This window comes from Limanda limanda, chromosome 12 (assembly GCF_963576545.1).
Source record: "Limanda limanda chromosome 12, fLimLim1.1, whole genome shotgun sequence".
Taxonomy (NCBI): domain Eukaryota; kingdom Metazoa; phylum Chordata; class Actinopteri; order Pleuronectiformes; family Pleuronectidae; genus Limanda; species Limanda limanda.
Window position 1 is genome coordinate 22370206 of NC_083647.1, and position 24147 is coordinate 22394352.

Genomic DNA, 24147 nt, shown 5'->3' on the forward strand with positions numbered 1-24147 from the left:
CACAACACCAGACACCCGTCGGCCTCCGCTGGAAACCGGAGAGCACCAAACATCCCTGAGCAATCACACATGCTTCCCATTCACTTCACCTCCGCTTAATCCACCGCTAAACTGGGATTAGTGGAGAGTCGGTCAAAGTAAAAAAGCCCGAGAGTTTCTCCAACTTCACAATGATCCCTTCTCCCCAACTGCAGAGACATCTGCCAAAGAAGGCCTTCTGTTGTGGTGCCAGAGGAAGACTGCACCCTACAAGAATGTCAACATCCAGAACTTTCACATCAGGTAAGGCTTCAGATATAAAGCTAATTTTATTCACATGCAGAGTTACAGTCATTTGAGGTTGAGCAGCAGACGTAGAGACCGTCTGTGGTTCAGATCTCTGCTTCCTGCCGGGAGAGAATTTAAACAAGAGCGACGTCATCTCTCTTAAAACTCACTTTGCTGCACGTTCGTGTTTGACTCCTCTTTACTTTACACCTCCTGATGATACCTGAACCACTTTACAGGGCTTGTAAACAAAAGCGTTTTTATTTACAAGCCCTGTAAACAAGTTGTTTTTTTATACCACTATTTTAAGAGTTTGCTGACTTGGGGAGCGTTGATATAAATAAGTGAACTTTATTTTTCCAGACTTTTAAAGTGGTACCAGATCAGGTCTTAGATGTAAAACCTGCGTTTTCGGTTCATGTGAGGATGAGACAGACCTTCAATTTTTCAAAATAAAAGAAAAACCATCACCACTTTCTGACAAATTAGCTTACACAAAAGGGTTATAACGGTTTTTTTTGTTTGTAAATATATAATTGACCACTACTTTAATAATAATAACACTTTTAAAAGGTTAAATAAAAAAATACATTTGTTGAAAAATGTGATTTATAAGTTTTTTGTAAATTATACGAAACAATTATAACTCTGGATGTTTCCTTAATGTTTTCATTATAACATATCTGCCAGCAGCAGAAACTTCAAACACAAAATCCTTCAATCCTGGAACTATTCTCTCACAGACACTGTTTTCCATTAAAATGTGGTTTGTCTGGATGAATTTGAGATTTTACGAGAAATCTACCACCAGGATTACGTAAATATAAGATGTCAGAAACGGTTCCGGACATCAGTGGTGCCCTCAGACGGTGGTGATGTTGAGCAGAGCTGAAGCAGCAGCAGACATGTTCTCATAAACCAGAGCAGCCGAGGGGGGGGCAGCAGCGCATTCAGATTTCTATCAGTAGATTTGTTGCACGCAGGCAGTTAATCAAATCTACAAAGTGGTTACTGTAGCATCCTGTCTGGATGTTTCTGTCCTGAGTGCGTTCGCTGCAGGACGCCTGCGCTGAATTATTAAGAGAAGACCACAGTGATCCTCAGATGTGGATGAAAGCTGAGGCGAGGGTGGAGAGGTGGAGGTGAGGTCACTTCAGTGGAAGTGAAAGGGAGAGGTCTGATGATGGGGGGGGGGGCTGTCAGAGCCGAGCTGTTTGATGTGGTCGCTCTGTGAGAGATGATAGACGTGCGTCTCCGTCCCGAGATGAGAGGAACCGGAGGAGAGAAGGCTGAGGTGGTTTATTCTTCTAAAGCACTCGAGTGCTGCTGCTGCTTCAGGAATAACAGTCCCGGTGTAAAAGCCTCTCTTGTACATTAAAAGCACTTTTTTTTATGGCAGGTAATACATTTAAATAACCCACTTGCTGCATGTAAATCTTCCACCACTCTTCCAAATTGAGATTGCTCTGCAGCATCCCACCGAGCTGCGTTCAGACAGAGCTGCTAATGGATGACGCACGGGAGGATAAACTAAAAATATGTCTTCCAGATAATTAAACACATAATCATTGATTTACAGATAAAGTTCTTACGCTGCAGTTTTAAATTTGGCTGCATTTACTGAACAAGTGCTTAGCTTGTACATTTTTATCTTCTCTCCTCTTGTTGTTTTAACAGAATCTCTGTTTTTAAGTTTGGGTTCACTTTCACAGTTTGGGTTTTGTTTGCCGTCGGCAGCTGTTTTCAGCAAAACGCTTCATAAACCTGTCGTTCGCTTCCTGCTCAGCAGGAAACAGACAGAGTTAGTGACGTGCTGGGGACAGAGAGGAGCATTCAGCAGCTGGAGACTTGGATATTTCTACCAGGAGTTGTTTAACGGTATAGATTTAAAGATGGACGACGTGACGGCTTCCCCCAAAGTGAAGCCAACTCGTCTTGATCGCCGCCTAGTGGCTGGCTGCAGTATTGGTCATAAACCCAGACTCCGCCCTGAAACTGGAGCACAACTCCGTACTAACACTATTGTTGCTTCGTGTCTGTTGCAACTGTTCAATTCTGATATTAACTTATAAAAGTCAAAGCTGCGTTCACAGTTTGTTGTGCTGCCTCCAAGTGGCCAAAAATATAATTTCCTTAACTTAAGCTGTTTTCAGACATGAACTCCGCGTGTGTTTGTCGGTGTCTTCTTCGTGTTTGGCTCCTGTTTTTCATGAGATATTGTTTTGTTGTAGCTTCCTGTCTGTTGTGATCTAGAAAAGTCATCAACATGTCCACTCGCTCAGACATTTTCTAGACATTTTAGAAATGTGTCCTCACCTACAGACCGTCTGGAAACTTTCAGGAAAAAGTCCGGACTTCATCAGCTTTAATCTGGCAAATACAGCCGAGTGTGTTCAACATTTACAAATTAAAAATACACTCAAATAGAATTTATAAATAAACTTGAATGACTGCATCCTGTACGAGGTGAACCACGTACGTACGTTACCAAGTCAGTGTGAGACGTCCTGCTGAGAAAATTACTGAGTAAAATGAAAGCAAAGCAGCTTTGAGGGTTCGTGTCTGTTCAGTGAAACGTCCTCTTCTCTGAACTCCGTCCAGACTCAGGCCCACAGACGCAAACCAACTGCAATTACCAATTATATCGTGGTCCTTGGAAATCATTCGACGGGTCTCTTTTCCCAGGTTTCCAGCTTTTTGGAAACTGAAACCCCCCCCACTGCTCTTTGATATCGGACTCGTATTTTGTACCTTATCTCTCTCCCTGTCTTCATGACTAATGGTCGTGTTATTCTCTTCAAACTTCAGAACTCGACATCTGACAGTGTTTTACTCTAGATTTCCCGTCGTCTCTCTCCCCATGAAGCTCATTAGAGACGACCCAACATTAAAGCTGAACTCTCTGTCTTCTCCTCATCTCATCGTGTTTCCCTTCTCCTGATCACAGCCGTGTCTCCGTCTCGCTCTGTCTGTTTCAGCTGGAAAGATGGTTTGGGATTCTGTGCACTCATTCACCGACACCGTCCAGAACTCATCGACTACGGGAAACTGCGAAAGGTGAGCGACCGTCGTCTGACACGAGCTCGACTGAGACAAACTGGACTGAGACTCAGGACCACAGATACTGATACAGATACATGTGGGAGGAGCCATTAGGGCTGTTGTCATATCCAGATATTACGGATTGACATTGTGTTGATATTAATTATACTTTCCTTTCCTCTATCGTTGAGAGAAAGTATCTTGACAGATCTATAACAGAGTTGATGCCTTTTTCAATGATATATTTGAATTAATGTCAATCCATTTCATCATCGAATCCTCAAGTTCGAGGCTGAAACTGGGAAAAGTTTGTTATTTTTGTCAGAGAAATTACTTAAATGATAAATGGACAATTAAAATAGTTTTACTCAGTAATTGTTTTACAAGTTGAAAAGTATAAAAGGAATATTAGAAGGTATTTTGCATATAATGTTGCAACAATTTTACAAATTCTGGGACTTAAATTGAATTCTTAAAATAAATAAAATTAAGTAAATAGTAGAAACAAGTTATACGTTGATAAATGATCACTTACGGTGTTTGATAAAGAGGTTTATTGTGTTTGATGGGAGAGGCCATTAGCGCTGTTGTCATATCCAGATATTGATTATTAATATTATGCAAAATGAATGATTGATATAGTGTTGATATTGATTATACTTTCCTTTCCTCTATCATTGAGAGAAAGTATCTTGACAGATCTATAACAGAGTTGATGCCTGTTTCAATTACATATTTGAATCAATTTCAATAAATGTCTTTATTACTTTATCACTTTATTAAATTTATAACATATCTGCACATGTTTACTAACATGCACAACAAATTACATCATCGAATCCTCAAGTCGGAAGCTGAAACTGGGGAAGTTTGTTATTTTTGTCAGAGAAGTTACTTAAATGATAAATGGATAATTAAAATAGTTTAACTCACTAATTGTTTTACATATTGCAAAGCATATCAGGAATAATAGAAGATATAATAAATATAAACATGTATAGATAGAATATATAGTAGAAACAAGATATACATTGATAAATGATCACTTATGGGTTAGGGTTAGGGTGTCGTTCTGTGAAATGTCAGCTCTGTAGAGTTCAGGTGAGTTCAGGGACATAGAGAGAATCTGAATCTGTCTGTCTGCTCCTCACAGGACGACCCCATGACCAACCTGAACACAGCCTTCGACGTGGCAGAGAAGTACCTGGACATCCCCAAGATGTTGGACGCAGAAGGTAAACAGGCGGTGGGGGGGGACGAGGAGACGATATCGTGTTCAAAGACATTTAATACGCTGTCTCAGACGTTTTGTTCCAACAGCCTGAAAGTGCAAATCGCCACGTCTGCTCTCCTGCTGGAACCGTCCAGGTGTAAACAGGACGGAGCTCCACGATTTCTTCTTCTTCACATTCCTCACATTCCTACACGTAGAACATCACCTCTCACGTTTGCCGCTGAATCACACATCAGTGGCGACGGACCCGTTGCTTCCAGAGGAATCTGCAGAGAACAAACATGAGCCGAGAGAAAGACCCACTCTCTCTCTCTCTCTCTCCCTCTCCCACCATGTTTTTCTTCCTCTCCTGTTTATTGATCACGTGAGACTGGAGTTTGCTTTGGCTTCGTCCGACCCGGCGCTCCGTCCCAGTCGTGGGAATCGAATCTTTAAAAAACACAGACACAACTTGTCTTCTTCAGTGACCTGGGAGACGATGTTGTGACCCACACACGCAGCTGTGCACACACAGGAACACAAACATTACATTTCTGTCCTATCGTTCATATTCACTTCTCTTAATGAAAATAAATTGGAACCTTCAGAGGTCGTCCAGAGGCGTCACATGACCCGTGAGACACATCTGGACCAGGACACAACACTCTGGTTATTGTTGATGTGCAGAGCCGAGCCGCGGCTCCACTTCCTGTTTCTTCATGTATTTGTTCTCTGTTTAACAAACCTACGATTCCCCCCCCCCATCCCCTCCATCCTCCACCCCCCCCCCCGACCTCCTCTCTTCCCACGCAGACATTGTGGGCACTGCCCGTCCGGACGAGAAGGCGATCATGACCTACGTCTCTAGCTTCTACCACGCCTTCTCAGGCGCCCAGAAGGTATCCTGGATGCAGCGTCTCCTTCCTCCTCCTCCTCCTCCTCTTCCTCCTTTCTCCTCACAGGGCTCCTTTTCTCTCTGCAGTGCACCACGCCCCCTGCAGGGGTCACTCTCCTTCACTCTCCGCATGGTTCACGCCACCAATTGCATGATGGGACGACAGCTGTCTTAGAGGCGATGAGCACAAGTGTGTCTCCGGTCCACCCGGTTGTAACCGCAGGACTCACTTCTGATCAGGGTTCTGTTCCCTGAGCGGAGAGGGAGGTGCGGTGGCGTTTATCTGATAAGTGATGATGATTGGCTGTGATGAAAACCAGAGTGGCTGATGAAGAGCGACACGCTGGCCCCAAGTCGAGCTTGGCGGCGAGATGTTGTTCTGCTCGGCCCTGAGAGTGACAGGTGTAATGGAGGGTGGAGGATGAAATTATATGCGGCACTTGACAGTCGGGAATCAAACCGGTGATTCTTCTAAAAGGATCTGAGCCGCCTGGCTTCAGCAGGAGGCCGTTTCCTGGTTTCTCTGCAGGAGAGAAGTGCTGCCTCTGCTCCTCTCTGGTGGATAACAGGTGATTGTCAGTCTGACAGCGACCTTGAAGCCCATCAGGAGGCATGAGGCGGCCTCCTCCTCTCAGACAGCATCCTCAAGCAGGAGTTACATAACAGCCCGGCTCGGTGGAGCGTCTCCCTGCAGCAGAGAGCGTCTCCACACAGCTGTTGGAGCACAACTGTCTGTGTTTATAGCTGCAAAGTGTGGAGGGGCGTGGCCTGCTCCAGCCAAACTCCAGCTGGACTGCAGATTGCATCACAGGTCAGAGAAGTGCAGGAGGACACTCGGCCAGTGAAGCTGCAGCAAGGAAACGGTTTCAAAGTTCAGAAACTCAGAGAAAGGAAGGATGTCGCTGATATTTTAAGATTTTTGGGACAAATTACCAGAAGCACTTTGCTTCAATGTGTGAGTTTAGACTTAAAACTACCTTCAATATTTCCACTTCATCCTCCAACCTCCAACTTAGATTTTGTCACTTATTCTAAATTCTTTCAAAGAAAATCAAGATTTTCCTTGGTGGACTGGAGACGACTTGTGCACCCCCACCCCACTGCTGCCACCTCTTGTGAATACGCCCCCTGCTGGCCCCCTGTGTCTCTGCACTCTTTTACTCTTATGCATTTTTTCTCTCTCCTCTGTCCTCTCCCCCCCTTCCTCTGTTCCCTGGGCAGATATCATTAGCACCTTGAGGCCAGATGAGAAGGCCGTCATGACTTATGTGTCGTGTTACTACCACGCGTTCTCAGGCAAGCAGAAGGTGAGACATGGAAACAACAAACAAACAAACAACAACAGAACCAAACAATGAGCGGATACTCGCCAGAGTGAGCGGCTGGCAGCGAATCACAGATCAGCTTTGTCAATATTTGTTTTTCACCGCTCGAGTGTGATAACACAATCTGACCCTGCATCACCAACAACGACAACTTCAGGCCGTTCCAAACCTTAAATATGAAATTTACTAAAGGTTTAAAGTTTTTTTGGGGAATAAAATGTTCTCATTCAACAGTAATTGGTGCATTTTTAACACCAAAAACTGAACATCTGACTAATTTCAGGAATTTAATGAATTTTAAGTGGAGCATAACCTGAATGATGATAATCCAGAGTAAGATTTAGCTCTGAGCTCACTGACATGTGATATTTCTGAGATTGTGCGTTGGTTTAATAAGAAGTGGACAGTTTTACAAAGTGCAAACACAAACACATTCCACACGTAGGGTGATTTAAAGCTAATTATGGTCTTTAAGACTAAATCTCTTCACATTTAACTTAATAGAGGAACTAATTAAACTAATTAAACTAATGGAAACATAATGGAAGTTATTAAGTGTTTTCTGCCATTATACGTGGACTAAGCTTAAACATTTACAGTTACGCAGGGAAGTCAAGAAAACATAAATAGAAGTTAAAGTGGAGTTAATCTGTAGTTTTCTGTTAGACTTCATCATGTGATTTGAAAAAGGTCAAAAGTTCACAATAAGAATTTACATCCGTTCGGTTTAATGCAGATTTTATCGTCTCACCAGTCAAGTTTTCAGCAGAAACACAAATGAATGATAACGTTGTTCTGTATCAAAAATTGTTCGCAGCAAATTCAAAATCAACTTTAAAGTCGATCAATGATCAGTTTAGAGTTTACAGTTTTTTTCTGCTGCATTAAAGAAGGCAAACATTTTAATAGAAGTGCTTCCATACAACATGAAGAAGGAAAATCTAATCAATCAATCAAAAATATTCATAGGACTGATGACTGAAACATGACCTTGATATATATCTGGTAATGTAAGTTTCCACTTTTTCCTGTTGAATAACCAATTAAGTGCAACTTCTGTTTATTAATAATATTTAAACTAAAATAGACGGAATATAGGAACTTGGAAAAGGCGATAAACTTTTTCGACTTGTGTAATGGAAAACTTCTAGAGAAGTAAACATGCTGATCTCTGATTTAAACATATTTATAATATTAGGTCCAAACTTGCCTCACAGAGAAACTCTAAAGATAGTTTCTGCTCTGATAATCAAATAATCCATCCCTGAGCTCTGATGTCAGGACAGAGTCGTTGGAGAGCTGCTGGCTGTCGGAGCTTTCAGTAAACAGCCGAGTCTGCAAACATTTGCTCACAGAAGCACGACCTGCACATCCTGAATCTCCTTTTAAGGCAGCCGGCCTGCTGCTCCCGCTGGAGCCCCCCCGCAGCTCGTCTCCGACCGAGCCAAGTTTCCCCCCGTGATCTTTTCACAAAGGAGGCTGGAAGCTGTCGTCTGTGTGGGACTCCCGGCTCTGAGCTGTGGGGGGGGGAGATTCAAGTCGACCTCAGTGTGGCTCTGTTCTCTCTAAAAGGAAACGGCTGAGGGTTAAACTCCGTGTTTCCCTGTCCAGCTTTTTTTATAAGGGAAATTATAGTGATTCAGTGAAGAGCTGGGTGATGAGGCCAAATCTCTCCATATTAATAATTATCACCATAAATGCCAAATTGTTATTTATTCTAAGTTAAAAGATTCTACTAATTGACTCTTGGCTCCAGCAGCTCCACTCCTATAGTGTCACAACTCTCAGAAGAAACAGTGGATAAATGTTGTGGTGACGTCCGTGAATAAACTAAAAAAGTTGCTGAGAGGTTAAACAGAGATTCACTGAGATCCAGAATACGTCACTGATATGATTTATTAATGAGAAAAATCTAAAATAAAGCTCAACTTATTCATAAAGATTGAACTATTCCAGTTGAAACCACTTTCATACCTGACTAAATATAGTGTTCCCCCTCGAGTGGAAAGTAGGCAGTTGGTGATTTGAGCCTAAATTATACATAAGAAACAGATAAAAACAGCTGATATCGATAATTATCACCATAAATGTCACACTATTATTTATTTTTGAATTTGATGACAGACTTTTGCTCCTGAGTGAAGGTTTTTATTATTACACTTTTCTTTTTGAGTTGTCGATTTGATATTATCTGAGGCGCTTTGACCTGAAAAGTTCATTTCTGCTTCATTATGTCACATTTCTAAATGTTCCAGACTTTCTGCATGTTGCTTGAATCTCTGCCTCTATCTCCACTATGAAAACCTTTGCTCCTGTTTTCAGAGAGTTTCCTGACCACAGTCACTCCTCAGTCCTGAACCCAGCCGGTTCACCGACTGCATGTTGTCATGGAAACTCTGCTTCGCTCATGCATTTCCAGCGTATAGTGATGAGGAATGACAGGCCGTGTTGAGGAAGTGTTGTGTCATGGATGAGCCTCTCTCTCTTTTCTCTCCCCCCCCCCCCGCTCTCCCTCTGGGCTGGTTTTATTTTCCTATTCTCTCCGGAGCCTCTTTTCTTTCCTCCTCTCGTCCCTGTGTGTCGGCTCAGAGGCTGAAATAACACACTGTGCGCTGCTGGTCTATAAAAAGACCGTGGTGCAGAGAGGAAGGTGAACCTGCTCCTGACAGCAGGTTCGCTGGGATGACTCTCTAGAGTCCGTCCTGCAGGAAAGAGATTATTAATCTTTGGACATTTTGGTGACATTCAGGGTGCGAACACACCAGCTCAGACAGAAACACACAGAGACCAGCAAATAGCAGGACGCCCTGGTTTTACTTACTTTATTGCTTCGTCCCCCAAAAAACGACTTCTTCGGGAAATGTCCTGTAGCGTAGGCAGATATGCAAGTCAAAATAAATCAGAGGCATTGCTTTAGCTTCATGCATCTCACCCCAGGTACAGCACAGAAACACAGAATAGCACCAGAGCTCAGTGACATCCCTGCGTCTCACCCTCTTTCTCCCCCATCGTCCTCGTCTTCCAGGCGGAGACGGCGGCCAACAGGATCTGCAAGGTGCTGGCCGTCAACCAAGAGAATGAGCAGCTGATGGAGGACTATGAGAAGCTGGCCAGTGATGTGAGCACACCCCCACTCCTCCCCTATTATCCTGTGATTGTCCTGCACCACCACTGACCCCGCTGTCTCCCCCTTGTTGAGTCACTCCCCCCCACCTCCACCTCCCTCAGCCCGGGGGTGTCTGTGCTCCGTGCAGGTGCAGGGTTAGAGGCCACAAACGAGATTAACACTGTGGCTGTGAGGCTCGAGCATAAAGATGCAACAAAGAAGAACATGTGTAAAAGATTATGAACTATTTTTAACTTGTTTAAAATACTTTTCTTCAGCTCATTTTCTATCATATACATATTTAGATTGATAAAGGCAGACTTAGGTTCCAGTTAAGGTTAAGGTTAACGTTACATTATGAAACTTGAGTCGTAGAGACCTTGTTATCAATATTGAAACTGAAATAATTTGTTTTGAGAACCGCTTCTCTTAGTCTCATGTAATCGTGACTTTGAGTTTTAAACTGTTGGTCGAGCCAAGAAAGTATATGAAGAAATTAACTCAGGTTTTAGGAAGTTGTGACCTTGAGAAATTGTGTTTTATCTTAAAGTCTTTTCAGACCAAACGTAGTGTTTATTCCGTATTAGTGAGCATTTTATTTGTCTCCTTTTTTTCCTCGGGTCGATTTAGTTAAATTATCGATGGGATGTTACAGTCGCTGGAAGCCTTTTATTTTGAAAAGACTTCTATGTGATGCATTCACTGTCTATGGAAAGCTCAGTAATCTCGTATTGCAGAATCAGCTGACAAAAAGTCAAAGGTTACATAAAAAGGTTATTTCTAATATTATGGACTAGCTTTTAAAAGCAAGTTTCAAATCTGCACGCTTATCATCAGATTTACTCAAACTCTTTAGTGATGGGATAAAACATCCAACAGCACAGTTATGGACTATTTAAGATACTTCAGACATTAGTGTACTCTCAGTTAGATTTGAAGAAATTATCAAAACAACTCATCTAACCAAGTTTCTTACCCTGTTATTTGTTTCCACACATGAATCACATCCACTACATCTCATTTACTTCCTCTCTTTCCTCTCCATCGATCATGATTCTGCATTTCTGTCCTATTTGCACGATTCTCCTTTGCCTTCCTGACCGGCTTTTTGTCCTTGAACTTGTTTTTCCTCCATTTTCTTCCTCTTATTCGCCACCTTTAACACACACACACACACACACACACACACACACACACGCTCTCACGCATGCCAGCTGCTGGAGTGGATCCGTCGTACTATTCCCTGGCTGGAGAACCGCTTGCCGGAGAACACCATGCAGGCCATGCAGCAGAAGCTGGAGGACTTCAGAGATTACCGCCGCCTCCACAAGCCGCCCAAAGTGCAGGAGAAGTGCCAGCTGGAGATCAACTTCAACACCCTGCAGACCAAGCTGAGGCTCAGCAACCGGCCCGCCTTCATGCCCTCGGAGGGAAAGATGGTCTCGGTAGGTCGCCGAGTTCAAACCCGCACACAAACACTCAGAGTTCTCCAAGAAAAGTTTAGGAAAGTTTTGTAATTCCAACTCTCCTCGGGCCAAGACAAGTTTTTGTGAGTAACTTCAACTGACTTGAATTACATGATGTCAGGGGACATTATAAACCTGAGTCTCACTTGGTTACTATAACAGCCTGAATATAACCTTGATCATCATGACCTTCAGTATAAGTACATAGGATGCAGCCAAAATACTTTTGAACCTGTAAACCAAGGATTGAAATTGTATATAGTTGTGTATTTATAGAAGCACACAATTGCATGTTCATATTTCTGTTTCTTCTTAAAATATCAACCAAGTGTATTTTGTTGTTGGAGTTTCTACAACATAACTCTAATTCCTGTATTTACAATGGATCAAATCACACAGTATAATGTGAAGGAGGTTTCATATCTGAGCAGTTTTGTTTTTACAGTTTCAAGGTCAGAAGCAGAAAGAAATTGGGGCGATAAGAAGAGTTTTGTGTTTCCGATGTCCACAAGTGGCCAAACATATCTGTCAAAGCAGATTTAACTTTAGTTTGACCTCAGTAAATATTGTGCAAACCAACTTAATGCCCACTATTTGTAGACATCTCCTAATTTACACCTGATTCCACCTGTATGTTGTTTTCTGTGTCTCTCGTGACTGAATCCTTGAGTATTTTCCTCTGCCTCATCCAGGACATTAACAATGCATGGGGGAGTCTGGAGGGAGCGGAGAAGGGATATGAGGAGTGGCTCCTCAACGAGATCCGCCGGCTGGAAAGGCTCGACCACCTGGCAGAGAAGTTCCGCCAAAAAGCAGCGATCCACGAGGCCTGGACTGAAGGTACGGAGAATTCAAAATGGAGCTGATAACCAGTTAGTGCCTCTGATGTAAAGATCGTGTCCAGTTCAAGTGTCCCTGTTGACCGAATTTAGTTTGAATGACTAAGATACTTACTGTAACTTCCCTGAACCAATTTTCTGTCTCCCCCTGCAGGTAAGGAGGAGATGCTGCAGAAGAGTGACTACGAGACGGCCTCTCTGTCGGAGATCAAAGCTCTGCTGAAGAAACACGAGGCCTTCGAGAGCGACCTGGCTGCTCATCAGGACCGGGTGGAGCAGATCGCAGCCATCGCACAGGAGTTAAAGTAAGAGGCTGAGTCGATGGTAGAAAAGATGGAAGGAAAGAATAGAATAGGACGGAATGAGGGATGATTGTTAGGTTCATTCTGCTGTCTTCCATGGTTGTGTTAATCATCTGGTGTCTCTCTATAATGATCTCAAACTTTATTATTATACATATTTTCACATCAAATAAAAAATAAATGGTGTAAGTAACCAAAAATAAAGAAGAAAAGAAATATGACCCTCAAAGAATCCCTTCAGGAGCTCGTTGAAAAACAACCTTCACGCCACAGAACAACAAACAATCAAGATGAGTAACAAATTCTCAGCAGAATCACAGACTCATTAATCTGCACCAGAGGAAGACGATGGTTTAAAAACAACCAAATTAATTCACCAGATTTAGTCCAAGTCAGAACTGTGGTTATTTCCCACATGAGGATGATGATGATGATGATGATGATAAATCTCCTGTGTTCTCGTCTGTTTGTGCTCCAGTGAGCTGGACTACTACGACTCCCCCAGTGTAAACGCTCGCTGCCAGCGGATCTGCGACCAGTGGGACTTACTGGGAAATCTGACCCAGACTCGCAATGAGGCTTTGCAGGTGAGACCAGTTACTGGAGAGTTACATTTCTAACTTCACATCCCTCTTGTTGTGATCGGAGCAGGAATATCAACTCGTGATCTTCAGGCTTCTCCTCCCGGCTCTTGTATCCTTGCCTTTCCCTCCTCTACACTGTGAAGATCAATAAAACCCTTTGAATTTGTGTTATTTTAACAGAGAACTGAGAAGCTGCTTGAAACCATCGACCAACTGTACCTTGAGTTTGCCAAAAGAGCGGCTCCATTCAACAACTGGATGGAGGGCGCCATGGAGGACCTGCAGGACACCTTCATCGTCCACACCATCGAAGAGATTCAGGTGAGAACTCACAGCAGAGACTTTTTATTCACCCTAGAATAAATATGTCGCAGAGAAGTTAAAGCAATAGTTTGACATTCTGGGAGAAATGCTCACTGAGGGGTTAGATAATAGACTCTAGATAAAGATAGATAACTTGTCTGCGTTTCTCTTAATTACCCAGAAAATAGCTCAAATATCCTGGATACGAACGCATCCATCTGGTACCAGAGAGATTATGTGTTGAGCCACAATATCGACTCCCTGGTGAAACACACTCTCAACCAATCACGTGTCAGTTTCAGCACCAAAAAAACTAAGTAAAACTAAACTTATCACTTAACACTTGAACAAACATCTGAGAAAATTGATGTATAATAAATAGGACGGAGTAAAATGCCATTTATCTGAGCTTGGCTTAGCACAAACACTGGAAACGGGTATAAACAGCTAGCCTGGCTCTGACTGCTCTACCACATTGTGTTATTATTATGTACAACTGTAAAAAACGACATGTTGTGGTTTTCCTGTAGGAAGTAAGATAAGCAAATACACCAAGCCCAGAAATAAACATGGTGCAACCTCCTGTAACCCTGCAACTTCTCATTTCTACATTCCAGTATTTTCCTGACAGAGTTGCATGAATGAAAGTGATCGCTTGTTGTTTTTCTTGTGTTTTATATTTTTTAATTCCGTGTCTCAGGGATTGAGCACAGCCCACGAGCAGTTCAAGGCCACGCTGCCGGAGGCGGACAAGGAGCGCCAGGCCATCCTGGGCATCCACAACGAGATCTCCAAGATCGTGCAGACCTATCATGTGAACATGGCCGGGACCAACCCCTACACCACCATCAACCCACAGGAGGTCAACGCCAAATGGGACAAGGTAATGAGATCAGTGAAGGGAGATCTAGTCTGGTGGTTTGTGTCTGCACAGTCCTTCATGGGAGATTTTGATAGAGATACCGAGTGGAGGATTTAAGTTGTTTTATTCTAGATGTCCCTTTCTTTCCGTCTCTCTCCTGCCCCCTGCAGGTCAGGCAGCTGGTGCCGCAGCGCGACCAGGCCCTGATCGAGGAACACGCCCGACAGCAGAACAACGAGCGTCTGCGCAGACAGTTTGCAAACCAGGCCAATGTCATCGGGCCCTGGATCCAGACAAAGATGGAGGTCAGTGTGAAACCGGAGCCAACAAGTCAAACGACCACGTTCAGAACGAGGCCTGATAAGTTTGGTCGGGCAATATAGTTTATGACAAAGGATAATAACTTCATTTTATTTGTGTGTGTGTGTGTGTGTGTGTGTGTGTGTGTCTGTGTGTGTGTGTGTGTGTGTGTCTGCGCGACTGCAGGAAATCGGCCGTATCTCCATCGAGATGCACGGGACCCTCGAGGACCAGCTGACAAACCTCCGTCAGTACGAGAAGAGCATCGTCAACTACAAGCCAAAGATCGACCAGCTGGAGGGAGACCACCAGCTCATCCAGGAGGCGCTCATCTTCGACAACAAGCACACCAACTACACCATGGAGGTGAGAGCGGCACTCGAGGAACAACTCAATGTGGTGTAGAGCCACACTGGTTTCAGATGGTCGAGGTTCACCACAGAGTGAAGAACCAGGAGAAGCAGAGTTATAAGATGACTACAGGAAAGAGTTTAATTACATTTTTTCTCTTACACGGCAACTTACCTCCAGTCTCAATGAACAGAAATACCTTGATTCTACTCGTCAGCCACGTGCGACACTATAAACCGTCTGTCAGGAATAGTTTTTAATTGTGTGAATATGTTTTTCGTACAAGCCACTGACTCAATAACCACTTTGCTGACAGAGCCACATTTCCCAGTTCCCGTCAGACACGTCTGTTCTTTTCTCGGCTGTAAACTTCATCAGCCCTTTTTCCTCCACACGGGACAAAACAAACAACTTATCATCCACAGCCAGTGTTTGACTCACGGTTTAATCCCAGTTAAAGTAATTGACCTGAGACTCTTTTACTTCACACCTCTTCCCTGACCCAGATTAAACTTCCTCTTCCTCCCTGTGTCTCTCCGTCTCTCTCTCTCCTCTGCAGCACATCCGTGTGGGCTGGGAGCAGCTACTCACCACCATCGCCCGCACCATCAACGAGATCGAGAACCAGATCTTGACGCGAGACGCCAAGGGCATCAGCCAGGAGCAGCTGAACGAGTTCCGGGCGTCCTTCAACCACTTCGACAGGGTCAGTAGTGGAACCGAGTCCCCGTGCAGACGGAGGCCAGGAGACGTGTCGGGGGTTGTGTGCTCCTCATTTGCAGTTTGGTTTTTGGAAAACAGACGTTTAATGAAACAGGAGCAGGAGCAGAAAGGTTTCATGTTTGTAAATCCAGGGCTTGACACGTGGGGAATAAGTGAGTTCACTCTCTCGCTGAGTGACATCTCAAACTTAACTGTTTTTTCGTACAGACGTGAGATTGGTATCAGTCTCCTTATTAAATTTTTAGCAAGAAAACAGCTTATTTCCCAAAATGTCGAACAATAATTCTAAAATATGTGTTTCTGACGTGTGGAGTCACGAGTTTGTCTTTTATACATTTAGACTTCCTCCGCAACAAGAAGCCGTTGAGGTGAGGATTTCTCTTCCCGAGGTGTTGCTGGTCTTTATCGATCCTTTAACCAGACGAGTGTGCAGAGTGAACAGTTTGTGTGTGAAAGGCATCCGGCTGTGTACTGACCTTAGTGCTCGGTTGAAAAGGGAATTAAAGTACAGTGACACGAGCAAGAAGAATAAGAAAGGAAGCCAGAATCAGCGTCTGAGTGAAAGTTAAATCTGCAAAAACAGCGAATCTGGTTTAAACACAGTCTCTTCCCACCGAAGCCTGTTTCTACAAAAGCTCCTGTGTTCGCTCTGTTCCGACCCCAGAACTCTGTGTTTACACTGGGGCTCACCCTGACAGGAGCAGCACCAATTATGGATGAGTTTTTTTTTAGCTCACCCTCCTCCTCCTCCTCCTCCTCCTCACCCCAGCTCTCCCCTGGACGCCACCATTACCTCATACATTCTTCCAGAGCTGCCCTATTGTTAATAAATACCTGAGGAGGACGGTCTGAGCCGTTATTCTTATATTTCATTTGGATCAAGCTTCCACACGTCAAAGCTTCCTGACGCAGTTTAGTGATAAATTGATTGATTTAGTTACAGAAATCTCAACAACTGTTGATAATCATGTGGAAAAGGATCAAAAGTGACATGTAGAGAATTTTAAACTATTTCAAGCAAAACTGATTCCAGCTTCTCAAACTGGATTTCTGTCATTTCTTAGTTTGCCACGACATTAAAATACAAAACCAGACATTAATTTACATAACACCAAAGATCTTAAGACGCCTTAATCTGAGCCTTATCTCGCGATGTTGAAAAATAATTCCTGGATCTGTCCCCTGATCCGGATCTGCAGCAAAATTCAAGCCGTTCTTCCTTCGTCAATTTCACGTCTTCCTCAAAGTTTCATGCAAAGCCGTCGGGTAGTTTTATGCGTAATCTTACCGATCAAAGGGGTGAAACCTGAAACCTCCTTAGCAAAGCAAAATACTGGAAATAATAATCATTAGCTGCCTCCCAGGCCAGTGTATACACATGTACGTTATATCAATGTATGAAACAATAAGATAGGATCGTACCCATGTGCATTGTGCAATGTGAGGCACTGAAGGAGGTGGTAAGTTCAAAAGCGTGTTTCAGCCGTTAAGGCCTTTATCAGGGGAAGCACAGAATGATTCAAGATTCAAGTTTCAAGATTTTTATTGTCAAATGCACAGAGATAGCATGAAGCAGTCGCTGGCAATGAAATACTTCGTCACAGGCTCTCTTTAAGCAATGCTCAAGTAATTACAACCAAAAAAATTTAATAAAAATAGAAATAGTATAAAATAGAATAAAATAGAATATCAAAAATTTTAAAAATAAAATATACATATATCTAAATATATATCTTTACAGGTGAAGAGAAAAATAAAACAACAATAGTGCAATTTGTGCAGTAGTGCAAATATGCCAGGGTGCTGGTTTGGTGGAGTTATTGCAGTTCAGAGGAGTTTAAAAGTCTTATGGCCTTGATCTACAGCATAATTAAGATATGAGTATTAAGATATGAATGTGTATATAAAAGTGTTTAATGAAGCTCTGCCTGTACAGAGAAGGTACTTGTACTGTGTGTTGTGAAGTACTCTGTGTCCTGGATGAATAACCTCACCCCCGGGCCCAGGAGTCTGCCTGCCACTCTGCACCTTAACGCCCCTGAATGCTCTGCTGCCCCCGTGTGGTCACCTGCCAGATCCTAATGAATATGCACTGTGTTCTCTGTTCTCTACCTCTGGTGCATGACCCTCTCCCTTCACCCCCCACCCCCCCACCCCCCCTACCCCTCACATCTGTCCCTGTGCATGGTGCACTCCCTCCACCCTCCCCCATCTCCCACACCACCACCACCACCTCACCTGCCTCCCTGTCTTACCCCCCCCACCCACCCCCTTCACACCATCACTGCTGTATGTGTTGCTGCATGGCCTGTGGCCCCCCCGACGCCTCGCCTGGCACTGGCCCCACCCCCCCCAGGACCGCTCGGGCACTCTGGGCGCGGAGGAGTTCAAGGCCTGCCTGATCAGCCTCGGCTTCGATATCGCCAACGATGCACAGGTACTGAAACGTAGCCACACCCCCGCGGTGAGAGGTTTAACTGGTTTCCTTTTTTTTGTTCTTTTGTACCTTTTCCCCCCTTTCGTATTCTTTTCCTCCCCCAATCCTCCCTCTCTCTCTCTCCTCTCACCTTTACTTCCTACCTTCAACTGGCAACGCCCCCTTTTGGTGGATTGCTGCGGCGTTTCCTCCCTCGACTCTTTGTTCCTCCTTTATTCTTCCAATGACTTCCTCTCCTATCCCTGCTTCTCCCTGTTTCTATCTCTCTCTCTCTCCTCCTCCTGGTCTCGTTTGTCCATCGCTGACCTTGTAGAAGAGAACAGGAAACATGGAGGCTGAAGACTTCAAAACCTGCCTTATCTCCATGGGTTACAACCTGGTAAAGCCATGAGCACCCTTCAAGCATGAACATGTGACTGTGTGTGATTATTGAAACCTGCTGGAGATGGTAATAAATACTGTAGCTGTAACTTTAACTGTATTTCAATTTGAAAAAAAAACTGTTTGTGCTGTTTAACTTTGTTTTGTTCATAGAAATTAGAGATTTTCACTCAACAGAACCTCAGAATAATCTAGTAATCACTCGTGTACCATGTAAAGATCAGAATAAGTTAAACCACCTTATGTAGGGTGTCAGTCATTTGCTGTGTTGCCACGGAACCCATCATCATGGCAACTGAGCTTCCTTTCTCCTGCCTCCAGGGTGAAAACGAGTTCTCCCGCATCATGAGCATAGTGGACCCCAACAGGATGGGCATCGTCACCTTCCAGGCCTTCATCGACTTCATGTCCCGCGAGACGGCCGACACGGACACGGCCGACCAAGTGATGGCCTCCTTCAAGGTCCTGGCCGGGGATAAGGTACGGTTAAACCACGGAATCTGAAGAAGTTTTACATAAGAAGGGTAAAAATGCTGGAAAGTCTGGTAAAAAGACGAGTATGTAAAACAGTTTTAAAGAAAACCGGGAAAAAAGTAAGATCTGAAGAAGTAAAAATAGAGCATGACCTGGATAATATGTGGATTTGTAATAAGAAGTAAATCTGCAGCTTGTCTGGGTTTTTACAGACGACAACTTTATTTATTTGGTTAATTTTCGGTGCTTTTATCTGTGTTTATTTTGGCTGTTGACAGAATCTGTCTACCTGCTGTGCAAAGTTAAAAGCTAAAGAACCAGACATTTTTCTCAGGAGACGAAAGAGACCAAAAACAGAACTAAAAGAAAGATTAGGAGATTGAACAAGTTCACTACATCACCTTAAAAGTACATATCAATGTTGTGTTTACATTCCAGAAAGTAGCAAACATTCATAACATAAAGTAAAATGATATCACACCACCAGAGAAAGATTGTTTTTGAGCTTTTCTTATAGAACAACGTGCATTTTAATTCCTCTTAGCCATGAGCCTATATTCTAAACGTTTTTATGTTTGTTTATGTTTGTTTAAAAATAAAGATTGTTTTTAGTTCATCTATTTAAGTACTTTGACCACAGAGGAAGTTCAGAAACTCCCAGCCAGAGAAATAGTGAAGCCAGGAATCTCATCAGTAGCTAAGGATATAAAAAGTGATTTCTGGTCGAGTGTGAGTTACGTACTCATCGAACAGAAAAGGAGCGGAGTGGGAATCCTGTTTATCACCTGCTCAGTTTAGCTCCAGCCTGTTTTCCACTGGGCTGATCTGCCAAATAGCTGCTGCTCTCTGGTCTGTTTCACTTTGTTTAGCACTGACTCATTTCTTCCAGCTCTCAGCATCTCTACAAAAGGTTCAAATAAACAAAGAGCTGAACGTGACTGTGATTGTTGATTCTGAGTGTGACTGGAAATAGTCACAAGTCTCTCTAGTAGATAATGACTTTGAATTATATCCAGACTGTTAGTAAAGTGTTTATAATCGCTCTCTCAGCTTCTGTTCTAACATGAAAATCATGTCATTTTGTTTTCTCCTCCTCTGCAGAACTACATTTTAGCCGATGAGCTTCGCCGGGAGCTGCCTCCGGACCAGGCCGAGTACTGCATGGCCCGCATGGCGCCCTACACCGGGCCCGACGGCGTGCCAGGAGCCCTGGACTACATGTCCTTCTCTACCGCTCTGTACGGAGAGAGTGACCTCTGAACACTCTGTCAGTCGTCCTGACTCGGGACCACCAGCCCACCTGCTCCGATCACCGCCACGTCCTCCGACTGCCCCGGGCACCACACTCCTGTCCTACTACGCTCATTTTTTGTACGTCTCTGGCCTTATCTCCTCGTCACTATCCTCTGTTTCCTCCTCCTCCTCCTCCTCCTCCTCCTCCTCCCAGCTGTCCGGCCTCGTCACCGCTCCCTCACGCTCTGTCTCCGTTGTTTTTTGTTTCCCACGCGATGCAGCAGCTCTCCAGGTTTACAAAGAGGGAGAGAGAAAAAATGTTTGTTTCTGTTTTTATTTTCTTGTTGTCATTGTTTTTCTTCATAAAATGAATAAAGTTAACATATTTTATTATACTGAACAAAAAAGGTATTTTTCTTCACCTGATTGAAAATAAGAGACAAGAATTGTAATAAAGAAAAATTGCTATACTTCCTCTTCTTATTCTCCTGTTTGCTGCAGGGATCAATGCTTTTTACTTTGTATATTTACTAAATATATATATATACTTTGACTGTTTAGCTGAATCGCTGATCCAGAACAACTTATAATGACAGACATAGTGTCCTATATTATCAAACTGTGTGTATTTATACATATGTTCCTAAATGGGGTAAGATTTATCATTAAAGGGTTATTGTGGCCTAAATCCCAGATTATCTGCATTAAGAGTAGATTATTAATGCTTTAACACTTTTTCCATTCACTGCAGGTCACATACTAAATATGACTTTACGCCAAACCAGCTAGACTTTTAAGATTGTGGTTAAACAACAACATTTTATTTGGGTTTATTATACAACTTGGATTGTCGCTTAGTGAAGGAAATCCTCTACAGTGAACATTACAGCTTTTTGCTTGTGTACAATGAGTTATCTTTGTGGTGATGCACTGCAGATATTGTAAATAAGTCAATTATAACATCTGCAGTTGAACAAACTAAATTTCTGTCCTCAGACTTTCATCTGACAGACATCTTGCAGAAGAACAGGACTTTACAGATAAAGACAAGAGGTTTTCACTGATTTTATTCCATTATTTGACAGAAACTGCTGATTATAAGAATTTAGTGCACGGCAGTTTTAGAGAACTGGTTCACACTCCAACACAGTGGATGGAGGTGATGTATCTTAACACCAGAAACAAGAAGAAGTGAGGAAGAACATGCCAATCAGAGGAGGCCAGCAACACCTATATCAGTGTGAATGTAAATGAAGGTCAATGTACAGAATTACAGCCGTCAACCAACAAAATACATTTCCCAATACTAGGGCTACGTTGTAGCACTTGCGGGCCCGAGCACCCGCACGTTGAAGCCTGTTGCGGTCGGGGGAGAGAGCGATCGATGACCAAGCGCACGTCTCTGCGTCGCATGCGTGTTGCTGACTGCAGCAGGGATCAACGCTTCACTTCCTGCGTCCGTCACGCGACGTCGATCCTTGCCTGCTAATTGCTCATTACGGTCCATGCTATCAAATAGCACATCACACTGGCAAGATTGTATGTAAGTCAAATGATAGTTGTAAAAAAGCGTTACAGAACATTGTGTTTTAATGGCATGTAATCAAAGTTTGACGCCACGCCACTGTCACACTGTGTGACGAAAAATAAATCCCTCAATCATTTTTTATCTCCGTCTTGTTGTGATGACACTCATCTCAATTTGAAGTTGATCCGATGAAAGCCCTGGTACAAGTACATCAAAGTGTGGAATATGGCCAAAATGGCCACTAAATGCAAAATAGCAGGCTTCCTGTTGTGTTTTTCCAATTGCACCTTAAGACTTTTTGTTTGTCTGGTCATGATACACCTGTATATGATTTTTGTGAAGTCCGTCAATGTGAACACCTTCCAGGGGTCTCGAGGTGCACCGTTGAGCCATTTTGCGACGCCCATTGAAAATTCCTCCAGAATACTTAAATTTTCACCACTTTCTAAGAATTTGAGCATAGTAAAGCCCTCAAAAAGCCAATTAATTTGCCTGAATAATAATAATAATAAATAAATGTGTTTTTATGTGGATCTTCATCAGTTTGCTCGACTTCATGGATCCACACAAAATCTAAATGATAGAAAATATTTTCCATGGAAATAAAAAACAAACCAAATACAAAGATCAGAAAATAATGAAATATTTTTACACACGCGGAAAAGTCGACTGGAGAAATAAAAATGAGTGAGAAGTAAAAGGAGAAATAAACAAAGCTTTAGAAATAACGCGTTTAATATTTAAATTCAACAGATTTCTCTTGAAGAAGTAAACACGATGAATAAAATCTTTATCTCTAACGGCTCTGATCCAGCGTCACAGAGACATTCACAGGTAACAGCTTCAAGTGATCTGCAGTGTTAAAGATTGGAAACATCTTCTGAGTGAAAGTGTGTTTGAAGGTGTGAATGTGTTTGTTAGTATCTAGATCAGAGAACGACAGTTTTCTTTTGTTCCAGTCCAGTTTCACTCTGATCCTCTGGATCATCTGCACAGAGAGATAAGATGATCCTGATGGTGACCATGCTGAGTATTTACCTTCAACGTACCCTATTCTCCAGTATACAGGCAGATTGATTCCCTTCCTCTGGACAAGCTCTGCTGACAAACCCAGTGTCCAGCGTGGACTGTCTCCAACCAGGACGTCCCAGCTGTGAGTCCCTGAGTTAAAACCCTCAGATCCCAGGACTGAGGTGTATTGATTAAACCTCTCTGGATTGTCAGGAAGCTTCTGTTTCGCTCCTAGTCTCAAACTGGTCAGATCTTCAGACAGGACGAACCATGGAGCAGCAGAGTTTGGGTCCAGAACCACCGGACGGTAGGAGACCAAGTCCTTCATCTTGTTCCAGATGTTGAAGCTCAGGTTGCTCAGATGTTTGGCCTTGTCTACCAGAGCTCCTGAGGCCAGCTGTGGATCATCCAGCAGGGGGCGCTGCTGGACTCGTTCCACTGCAGCCTTGTAGTTGAGCAGGAAAGACGTCTTCAGCTCCCAGCTCGTCCTCTGTGGTTCTGATTGTGTCTGAAAGAGCCGTTATGTCTCTGCTCAGAGCCTCAATCTTCTCCTTCATCATCCGACTCTTCTGCTCCTCTTCCTCCCTCAGTGCAGCCATCCTGGCCTCCTCTTCCTCCTCCAGAAACTGATGAAGCTCTTTAAACTGCTCCTTGATCTGCGTCTCTGTGAGTCCGGCCTGGACCTTAATGTGTTCTGCTGTTTGTTCAAACTCTACTTTAACACGTTCAAAACTCTGTAACTTCTTCTTCAAGGGCTCCAGAGTTTCCTGAAGCAGCTTCTTGTGTTGTTGTGTAGCTTCATCGATGGGTCTGAATCTGTGGTCGGTGTGTTTTTCTGAATCTCTGCAGACGAGACACACTGGCTTCTGATGCTCCAGACAGAAGAGTTTTAGTTTCTTAGAGTGCAGACTGCAGAGAGCAGGTGAAGAGCTCTGATCTCTCTCCTGTAAGAAGGTCTCACACAGGTTCTTCAACACCAGGCTAACAGGTGGTTCAATCATTGAATGTCTTCTCTTACAAAGTGGACACTCTTTTACTTCTTTGTCTTTCCAGCAGCTCTTCACACATTCTTTACAGAAGCTTTGGCTACATGACAGAACAACAGGATCTCTGTAGACATCTTGACAGACGGCACAGCAGAGATCCTCTTCTAATCTGGAAGCCATTGAGTCTCCAGGTGAAGCTGAAAACAGACAGTCAGTCAGTCACAGCTCCAGAAACTTCTCTGAGGTTCCCTTCCTGTCTGAGTCGAGGTGTTTGTTGAGTCTGTGACGTGCTGAAGTCTTTTTAAAGAAACAGAAGCAAAGTGCAAACAAATGGACACATTGACAATAAATTAAAAGATGGTTTTATAAATTCAAATCAGCTCAAGTTTGCTCATTAATTTATGTGTGAGTGCAATAAACCATATGACATCATCAAATGATTGTATATTTTGTCGTGATTATTATACCTTACGTGTGACACAATTATACAGTGTGACTTTGGGCATTCAGTAATTGTGG

The 24147-nt window shown here is 43.3% G+C and overlaps 2 protein-coding genes across 5 annotated transcripts in view; one reads left to right on the plus strand and one right to left on the minus strand.

Annotated features, from left to right (window-relative positions):
* The window catches only part of actn1 (actinin, alpha 1), a 54500-nt gene extending 33927 nt beyond the window's left edge, over positions 1-20573 (plus strand). The window contains exons 5-22 of one of the 4 annotated variants that reach the window (XM_061082251.1): positions 195-282; positions 3246-3324; positions 4463-4544; positions 5336-5421; positions 9768-9860; positions 11063-11293; positions 12007-12154; positions 12308-12458; positions 12934-13042; positions 13220-13360; positions 14043-14225; positions 14375-14509; positions 14691-14870; positions 15415-15561; positions 17935-18015; positions 18329-18394; positions 18718-18876; positions 19972-20573. In XM_061082251.1, the coding sequence (XP_060938234.1) occupies positions 195-282; positions 3246-3324; positions 4463-4544; positions 5336-5421; positions 9768-9860; positions 11063-11293; positions 12007-12154; positions 12308-12458; positions 12934-13042; positions 13220-13360; positions 14043-14225; positions 14375-14509; positions 14691-14870; positions 15415-15561; positions 17935-18015; positions 18329-18394; positions 18718-18876; positions 19972-20130 (2318 nt within the window). In that variant the 3' untranslated portion in view covers positions 20131-20573. Of the gene's footprint in view, positions 1-194; positions 283-3245; positions 3325-4462; positions 4545-5335; positions 5422-6638; positions 6725-9767; positions 9861-11062; positions 11294-12006; positions 12155-12307; positions 12459-12933; positions 13043-13219; positions 13361-14042; positions 14226-14374; positions 14510-14690; positions 14871-15414; positions 15562-17934; positions 18016-18328; positions 18395-18717; positions 18877-19971 lie in introns of all 4 variants that reach the window. The other 3 variants (XM_061082249.1, XM_061082250.1, XM_061082252.1) reach the window with 3 other exon arrangements.
* A 664-nt stretch (positions 20574-21237) lies between these two features.
* On the minus strand, positions 21238-23808 carry LOC133015035 (E3 ubiquitin-protein ligase TRIM35-like). Its single transcript, XM_061082177.1, is given in 3 exon segments — positions 21238-21271; positions 22681-23109; positions 23111-23808. Coding segments are annotated over 3 exon segments (1161 nt in total).
* Between the last annotated feature and the right edge of the window lie 339 nt (positions 23809-24147).